Source organism: Anopheles funestus (genome assembly GCF_943734845.2).
Source record: "Anopheles funestus chromosome X unlocalized genomic scaffold, idAnoFuneDA-416_04 X_unloc_29, whole genome shotgun sequence".
Classification (NCBI taxonomy): Eukaryota; Metazoa; Arthropoda; class Insecta; order Diptera; family Culicidae; genus Anopheles; species Anopheles funestus.
The window spans coordinates 745666-755487 of NW_026045153.1; the positions used below are offsets into that span (position 1 = coordinate 745666).

Genomic DNA, 9822 nt, shown 5'->3' on the forward strand with positions numbered 1-9822 from the left:
TTTGGTATAATCAGGAACAGGAACTGCGTGCATGGACGTACCGATGAGGAAATGCGCTGGGGTAAGTGCTGCCAGATCATTCGGGTCGTCGGACATAGGTAGCAAGGGTCGGGAGTTCATTGCCGCTTCGATTTGTTGAAGGATAGTGCAATATCCTTCGTATGACAGCCTCGAGCTGCCTAGATGACGATAGAGGTGTCGTTTGGCTGTTTTCACCGCTGCTTCCCATAATCCACCGAAGTGTGGAGCTTTGGGTGGAGTGAAATGCCAAGTGATACCTTTGTTGGCACAATTGGTGGCAATGATGTGCTGCTGCTGTTCGTCGTTCAGCATGTTGACGAGTTCGCTGAGCTCGTGCGCAGCGCCTTCGAAATTCTTTCCGTTGTCTGAGTGTATGTGCGCTGGTAAACCGCGACGGGATGCAAATCGATGTAACGCCGCCAGAAAACCAGCTGTGGTGAGGTCTCCCACCAGCTCTAAGTGGACCGCTTTCGTTGCGAAGCATACAAATACGCACAAGTAGCTTTTAACAGCGGCAGCTCGACGATGTGCTGGTTTCAGATAGAATGGGCCAGCGTAATCCACTCCGGTTACGGAGAACGGCCGGCTGGGGATGACCCGAGGTGGTGGAAGTTGGCCGATTTGTTGTTGCTCGAGTGTAGGATCGTGACGTATGCAACGGAAACAGTTTCGCACGATTTTTTTCACCAAGCACCTTCCGTCTAGTGGCCAATATGCTTCCCTTATTTGCGACAGCAATAATCTTCCGCCGCCATGCATAAGTTGCTCGTGATAGTAGGTTGCAATTAGATGTGCGAATTTGTGCTTCTTAGGAAGTACTATGGGATGCTGGGATTGGTAGGGAAGCTGCGAAAGCTTCAATCGTCCTCCTACTCGTATTATTCCTTGCTCATCGAGGAATGGGTTGAGTCGCCGTAGTGGTGATTGTCTTCCTATTGCTTCACCTTTTGCCAATTGCCGTAGCTCCGCTGAAAATGCGTCTTGCTGTGCTAAACGACATAGCACAGTTTTAGCAGCTTCCATGTATTCGGGAGTGATGACTAAAGGTGATGCGAAGTGTGTTGGTGTTCGTTGAGTGCGTGCCTTCTCCTTAGTGTTACGTGTGAAGCGAATGCAGTATGCAACGATGCGCAACAATCGCGTGTAGCTGGAACACAACGTAAACCAAGGGTTAGTGAAGGTGTTTACATAGGCAGCACTCACCTGACGAATTTCGAGATTCGTATCTTCAGCTGGTTCAGGATTACAGTTGGGCCAGTTGGATGCGGGTAGTGCTAGCCATTCCGGACCGCAACTCCACAGCTTGCTCTGCAGGAAATCTGCTGCTGACATGCCGCGTGAGACCATATCGGCAGGGTTAGTTGAGCCGGGAACATGCCTCCACTGACGAGGATGAGTATAATGCTGCACCTCCGATACTCGGTTGCCTACGAACGTTGCCCACGTGTTAGGTGAGGCGCAGATCCACTTTAACGTGACGGTAGAATCGGACCAAAAGAATACTTCTGCTGCGTGTAGTCCCATCGCCTTCTTGACTCGATCGTAAAGATGAGCGCCTAATACTGCAGCACACAGTTCCAGTCGAGGTAGTGTGACACGCTTAAGTGGTGCCACTCGCGACTTGGATGAAAGTAAAGTGGTGCGAACTTCCCCTTGCTCACTTTCGCAACGAACATAAATGCAGGCCCCGTAAGCTGCTTCAGATGCGTCACAGAAGGTGTGTAACTGCAATTTACTACCAGGTAACAGCGCATAGCGATCGATCTTAAAACCGGATATGAGTGGCCAATCTTGCTGAATATTTTTCCATTTCTTGCAGATAGAATCAGGAACAAGATCGTCCCACCCAGCTTTCTGCAACCACAACTCCTGCATCAAGATTTTGGCTCGTACGACAATGGGAGAAATCAGGCCAAGCGGATCGAACATGCGGGCTATGTTAGAGAGGATGCTTCTTTTAGTAGGACGTGCTGTGTCGGTGTCGATTGCGGACTCGAATGATAGAACATCATGTTCTGGCTCCCACGAAACTCCAAGAGTCTTTACCGTTTCGTCGGGTATAAACTGTAGCGCTGACTGTGTGCCGATCTGATCCGCAGTTAGACCGGTAAGCACCTCTAATCGGTTTGAAGTCCACTTCCGTAATTCAAAACCACCCCTTGAAAGTAATTCATCTAACTCTACTCGTAGACGCCGAGCGCTTTCGATCGAATCCGCACCGCCTATGAAGTCGTCCACGTAGAAATTGCTCTTCAGAGCGGATGCGGCAACAGGATATGTGGTTCCCTCATCGTTTGCAAGCTGCTGCAAGGTTCGAGTTGCAAGGAAGGATGATGGGGACAACCCATAGGTTACGGTGTTTAGCTCGTAATACTGGATCGGTGAATGCGCATCAAACCGGAAACAAATGCGGGCATACTTCCTATCGTCTGGATGCAGTAGTATTTGGCGGTACATTTTAGCAATGTCTCCAACAACCGCCACCTTATACGTGCGGAATCGTAGAATGATGTCCAGCAAATCATCCTGCACTGCAGGGCCGACACATAGCGCTTCGTTGAGCGAGTATCCAGATGATGTTTTCGCTGATCCATCAAACACCACCCTGGTTTTTGTTGTTGTGCTCGAAGCCTTGAATACGGGATGGTGCGGCAGATAATATGCTGATTCGTCGTCAGCTGGAGCTTGTATCAGCGACATGTGCCCTAGCTCCAAATATTCATGCATGAATTCATGGTATGCCGCTTTAATATGAGGATCGCGTTCTAGGCGCCTTTCGAGCATTGTAAAACGTCGTAGAGCTGATAATTTCGAAAGACCCAGCTTTTCTTCAAAGTCAGGCTGCTTTGGTAAACGAACAATATAACGACCAGTATCGTCTCGTTGTGTTGTATCTTGGTATAATTTTTCGCAATACCTTTCTTCGGGGGAGTAACCATCTCTTATTTGTAATTCTTCCACTTTCCAGAATCGCTCGAGTGATTCCTCAAGCGTGCTCATGCAGACGACGGAAGATGCGTTGGAAGTTTCGTTGTTGTTATCACATGCTGATGCTGAGCCGGTCACGATCCAGCCGAACACACTTTCAATGAGGACAGGAAGGTTATGCGAAATTTTATATTGCGCCCCGCTCTGGAAAAATGCATGATAATGCCGGGCACCGAGGATAAGATCGAGCGGTGCCGACTTATTAAACTGGGGGTCGGCAAGCATAAAATTCGGCGGAATTTGCCACTCGGCGGTGCGCACATCATGTGCTGGCAAATCCCCAATCAAATTGTCCACAATCAAGAAATCAGCATTCAGCTGATATTGGCCCGTTCGGGAGGAAATCTTCGCACGCACCGATTTCCGCACCGGGGTGGAAGAGTGACCCGCACCGATGAGCGTTACGTTGACCGTATCAAGTTTCAACGCTAACCTCTGAGCAAGCCTGGTGCTCATCAAATCAGGCTGCGAGGCACTATCCAATAGTGCTCGCACTGGATGCAGAGTACCATGTGAATCAGCAACGTGTACCACTGCAGTTTGCAGAAACACATGATCATATGTTTGCTGGCTTGCGTGTGCTGCTACGTGGTGTCTTTGGGTGTTTGTGGCGTGATCGTCTTTGTTCTGTGGACGGCTTACCGGAACATTTCGCGCAGCTGGCATGGTGTTTGCAGTGGGAAGTGCTCCTTGTGCGTTGTGTACGTTGTGTAACAGTGTATGGTGTGCTGAGTGACAGTGTCTGCATTTGTATTGCGAGGAGCAATCGCGCGCTCGGTGGTTGTCCCGCAAACAATTTAAACATAGTTTATTAGACATGACCTGTCGATATCGTTCTTCCGGACCCATTGTCATGAATCGCGGACATTTCGTGATGCTATGCTCTTGCTGGCATATTATGCACCTACGTGTTTCGTGAGAGGTAGACGGAAAACTAGCCAGCCGAGTGAGATTCGATTGTTTATGTGTGAAGTGCGTGTGATTTCCGCTAGAGGGCGCGTCGGTATTGTTTACCATCAGAGTTTCGAGCACTCGCATTCGGCGTTGCAAAAATTGCACCAAGCCTTCGTAGCTTGGATTTTCATTTGTTGATGCAAATTCCTCCCAATCGCGCAACGTTGTTGTAGGCAATTTTGTGCATAACAAATGTTCTAATACGCTACTCCAAGCATCTGTGTTTTCACCCAAGTGGTTTAGCGTTTTCTTGTGCCGCTCGAACTCATCGACAAGATGGTGAAGGGTTGAGGCACTTTCCCGTTTCATGGTGGCCATTCCGAATAAGGCTTGCAAATGACGCTTTTTTAACAGGTACTCGTTAGAGTAACGCTCCGTCAGTATTTTCCATGCTATTTCATAGTTTGCGGCACTGATGGTGATGGATTCAATAACCTTAGCGGCTTCTCCCTTTAAGGATGCGCGCAAATAGTGGAACTTTTGGATCGGCGGTAGGTCGGGGTTATCATGTATTAAGCCCTCAAAAGTGTCCCTATACGTTAGCCACTGCATGTAATCACCATCGTATTCGGGAAGCGCGATGGTGGGAAGTTTAATGCCTACTAGGGGGCTCGGGCCTGCGTTTGGTGTGGAACTAATGCTTCGAGGAACATGCACCCTTTTAGCCTTTAGCTGGGAATGTGCGCGTATCAAGCGCGGCTCAAAATCATCGCGTAAAGCGGCATTGTGCGCAATTTCTTCTTCGGTGATTGCCAAATCCTCTAGCTGACCTTGGATTTTCTCCAAGTCAATGGACAGCTGGTCGAACTTTTTTATGCGCGTTTCGATCTCGATAGCGTCTCGTTCCGGGAGAAAATCAAGGAGGAACTTCTCGTGGCGATCTAATGAGACCAGCAAAATTGCCCTTCGGGACGATAGAATGACGGCAGACGCTGGCATGATCAGACACGATGGAAATAGCTTCGTCAGCGGTAACGAAAAAACGGGAGTGTTGTGTCGCGATAAAGTTTGCGTTATGCGTAGGAAAAAACAGGTCGCGAGAATCCGCAAATTAATAACCAGCAATTCGGCGTATCCTGGTCACGGCACCATGAACAAACTTGCGGAATTCGGATGCTGAATTTTCTTTCGAGAATAGTTACCGTACGATTGGCGGGATTTTTAAGCGAAGAAGAGGGATTTTGTTTATTTGTTTTTTCTTTTATAACCTTTTTTCTGAGTGCCCACTGAGTGCCACCGGCACTCACAATACGACAGTTGCTGAAACTTGACGAAACCAGCAAACTGTCGGTTTATACCACTATTGTGATTCTTGTGTAAACACTGAAGATCCGTCGAAAACTGATCGAGTTATGAGCATGCAAAGTGGCAAAATGAGGATTTTTTTTGAAAAAACCGAGAAAATGTTAAGTCTTTGTATGTCGAATAACTTTTTCCGCAGACATCTGAGCATATCGGCATGGAACAACTTATGGTAGCCAATGAGCTTATCTATCCAAATCTGTGTTACAACTGAAGATCCGTCGAAAACTGACCGAGTTATGAGCATGCAAAGTGGCAAAATGAGGATTTTTTTAGAAAAACCGAGAAAATGTTAAGTCTTTGTATCTCGAATAACTTTTTCCACAGACATCTGAGCATATCGACATGGAACAACTTATGGTAGCCAATGAGCTGATCTATCCAAATCTGTGTTACAACTGAAGATCCGTCGAAAACTGACCGAGTTATGAGCATGCAAAGTGGCAAAATGAGGAATTTTTTAGAAAAACCGAGAAAATGTTAAGTCTTTGTATCTCGAATAACTTTTTCCACAGACATCTGAGCATATCGACATGGAACAACTTATGGTAGCCAATGAGCTGATCTATCCAAATCTGTGTTACAACTGAAGATCCGTCGAAAACTGACCGAGTTATGAGCATGCAAAGTGGCAAAATAAGGATTTTTTTGGAAAATCCGAGAAAATGTTAAGTCTTTGTATCTCGAATAACTTTTTCCACAGACATCTGAGCATATCGACATGGAACAACTTATGGTAGCCAATGAGCTGATCTATCCAAATCTGTGTTACAACTGAAGATCCGTCGAAAACTGACCGAGTTATGAGCATGCATAGTGGAAAAATGAGGATTTTTTTAGAAAAACCGAGAAAATGTTAAGTCTTTGTATCTCGAATAACTTTTTCCACAGACATCTGAGCATATCGACATGGAACAACTTATGGTAGCCAATGAGCTGATCTATCCAAATCTGTGTTTAAACTGAAGATCCGTCGAAAACTGACCGAGTTATGAGCATGCAAAGTGGCAAAATGAGGATTTTTTTTGAAAAAACCGAGAAAATGTTAAGTCTTTGTATGTCGAATAACTTTTTCCGCAGACATCTGAGCATATCGGCATGGAACAACTTATGGTAGCCAATGAGCTTATCTATCCAAATCTGTGTTACAACTGAAGATCCGTCGAAAACTGACCGAGTTATGAGCATGCAAAGTAGCAAAATAAGGATTTTTTTGGAAAAATAGAGAAAATGTTAAGTCTTTGTATCTCGAATAACTTTTTCCACAGACATCTGAGCACATCGACATGGAACAACTTATGGTAGCTAATGAGCTGATCTATCCAAATCTGTGTTACAACTGAAGATCCGTCGAAAACTGACCGAGTTATGAGCATGCATAGTGGAAAAATGAGGATTTTTTTAGAAAAACCGAGAAAATGTTAAGTCTTTGTATCTCGAATAACTTTTTCCACAGACATCTGAGCATATCGACATGGAACAACTTATGGTAGCCAATGAGCTGATCTATCCAAATCTGTGTTACAACTGAAGATCCGTCGAAAACTGACCGAGTTATGAGCATGCAAAGTGGCAAAATAAGGATTTTTTTGGAAAATCCGAGAAAATGTTAAGTCTTTGTATCTCGAATAACTTTTTCCACAGACATCTGAGCATATCGACATGGAACAACTTATGGTAGCCAATGAGCTGATCTATCCAAATCTGTGTTTTAACTGAAGATCCGTCGAAAACTGACCGAGTTATGAGCATGCAAAGTGGCAAAATAAGGATTTTTTTGGAAAATCCGAGAAAATGTTAAGTCTTTGTATCTCGAATAACTTTTTCCACAGACATCTGAGCATATCGACATGGAACAACTTATGGTAGCCAATGAGCTGATCTATCCAAATCTGTGTTACAACTGAAGATCCGTCGAAAACTGACCGAGTTATGAGCATGCAAAGTGGAAAAATGAGGATTTTTTTAGAAAAACCGAGAAAATGTTAAGTCTTTGTATCTCGAATAACTTTTTCCACAGACATCTGAGCATATCGACATGGAACAACTTATGGTAGCTAATGAGCTGATCTATCCAAATCTGTGTTACAACTGAAGATCCGTCGAAAACTGACCGAGTTATAAGCATGCAAAGTGGCAAAATGAGGAATTTTTTAAGAAAAACCGAGAAAATGTTAAGTCTTTGTATCTCGAATAACTTTTTCCACAGACATCTGAGCATATCGACATGGAACAACTTATGGTAGCCAATGAGCTGATCTATCCAAATCTGTGTTACAACTGAAGATCCGTCGAAAACTGACCGAGTTTTGAGCATGCAAAGTGGCAAAATAAGGATTTTTTTGGAAAATCCGAGAAAATGTTAAGTCTTTGTATCTCGAATAACTTTTTCCACAGACATCTGAGCATATCGACATGGAACAACTTATGGTAGCCAATGAGCTGATCTATCCAAATCTGTTTTAAAATTGAAGATCCGTCGAAAACTGACCGAGTTATGGGCATGCAAAGTGGCAAAATAAGGATTTTTTTGGAAAATCCGAGAAAATGTTAAGTCTTTGTATCTCGAATAACTTTTTCCACAGACATCTGAAGCTGCGGGGCCACGACAGTTGAGGATTCCCTCAGAATTAAAAACCTCAGGAACTCATGAGTGATTTTGAGGGATTTGCGTTTTGAGGAAAACCTGGCCGATCAACAAAAACCTCAAAAACTTTTTGAGACTTTTTTTGAGGAATCGTTTTGACAGTTCCGATGCCTCAGCCGTTCAGAATGTAAACAAAACATATTTTTGTTTGCAGTTTTTTTCAATGAAATTACACTTTTCTTGTGCCATTGTTAATGCAAATACCTACTGAAGAACTAAAATTAGCATTAATTATAATTTAACACCGTATTTGTGTGTTTATTTTTTTTGTTTTTTGCGACTCTAAATTGTTCATTTGTTGCACAGTGTGTGACACAATTTATGTATACGTTTTAATTTAAAAACTAAACTTTTTATGCGAAAGACTATCCTTGAATCTCGTTCTTTTGATTGATTAAATGTTTCAATACTTTCTTTTCCTTAAAACAATTTTTTATTGGCCATATTTTCCATTGAATTGATCAAAAAACACCTTTGAACAAAGATTACAATTACATGAAATACGTAGCATATGTCAAACACTGTTTGTTGTCGCTGACGAAAAGAGAGGCAGCATGAGTGATTATTTGTGTGACAGAATTTGAGGAAAACCTCAAACGGCCACGGCAACACTGGTTTTGAGACGCTTTTTGAGGGATTTGAGTGACTGAGGAAGTTTGAGGGAAAGTCTCAACTGTCGTGGCCCCGCAGCTTGAGCATATCGACATGGAACAACTTATGGTGGCTAATGAGCTGATCTATCCAAATCTGTGTTACAACTGAAGATCCGTCGAAAACTGACCGAGTTATGAGCATGCAAAGTGGAAAAATGAGGATTTTTTTAGAAAAACCGAGAAAATGTTAAGTCTTTGTATCTCAAATAACTTTTTCCACAGACATCTGAGCATATCGACATGGAACAACTTATGGTAGCCAATGAGCTGATCTATCCAAATCTGTGTTACAACTGAAGATCCGTCGAAAACTGACCGAGTTATGAGCATGCAAAGTGGAAAAATGAGGAATTTTTTAGAAAAACCGAGAAAATGTTAAGTCTTTGTATCTCGAATAACTTTTTCCACAGACATCTGAGCATATCGACATGGAACAACTTATGGTAGCCAATGAGCTGATCTATCCAAATCTGTGTTACAACTGAAGATCCTTTGAAAACTGACCGAGTTATGAGCATGCAAAGTGGAAAAATGAGGATTTTTTTAGAAAAACCGAGAAAATGTTAAGTCTTTGTATCTCGAATAACTTTTTCCACAGACATCTGAGCATATCGACATGGAACAACTTATGGTAGCCAATGAGCTGATCTATCCAAATCTGTGTTACAACTGAAGATCCGTCGAAAACTGACCGAGTTATGAGCATGCAAAGTGGAAAAATGAGGATTTTTTTAGAAAAACCGAGAAAATGTTCAGTCTTTGTATCTCGAATAACTTTTTCCACAGACATCTGAGCATATCGACATGGAACAACTTATGGTAGCCAATGAGCTGATCTATCCAAATCTGTGTTACAACTGAAGATCCGTCGAAAACTGACCGAGTTATGAGCATGCAAAGTGGCAAAATAAGGATTTTTTTGGAAAAACCGAGAAAATGTTAAGTCTTTGTATCTCGAATAACTTTTTCCACAGACATCTGAGCATATCGACATGGAACAACTTATGGTAGCCAATGAGCTGATCTATCCAAATTTGTGTTACAACTGAAGATCCGTCGAAAACTGACCGAGTTATGAGCATGGAAAGTGGCAAAATAAGGATTTTTTTAGAAAAACCGAGAAAATGTTAAGTCTTTGTATCTCGAATAACTTTTTCCACAGACATCTGAGCATATCGACATGGAACAACTTATGGTAGCCAATGAGCTGATCTATCCAAATCTGTGTTACAACTGAAGATCCGTCGAAAACTGACC

The 9822-nt window shown here is 43.2% G+C and overlaps 1 protein-coding gene across 1 annotated transcript; it reads right to left on the reverse strand.

Moving 5' to 3' along the window:
- Nucleotides 1–1117: 1117 nt before the first annotated feature.
- LOC125773309 (uncharacterized) lies at nt 1118–4902 on the reverse strand. The gene is made up of 3 exons (XM_049444343.1): nt 4194–4902; nt 1225–3503; nt 1118–1168 (listed from the first exon to the last, which is right to left on the reverse strand). The coding sequence occupies exons 1-3, from the start codon at nt 4900–4902 to the stop codon at nt 1118–1120; spliced, it is 3039 nt and encodes a 1012-aa protein (XP_049300300.1).
- Between the last annotated feature and the right edge of the window lie 4920 nt (nt 4903–9822).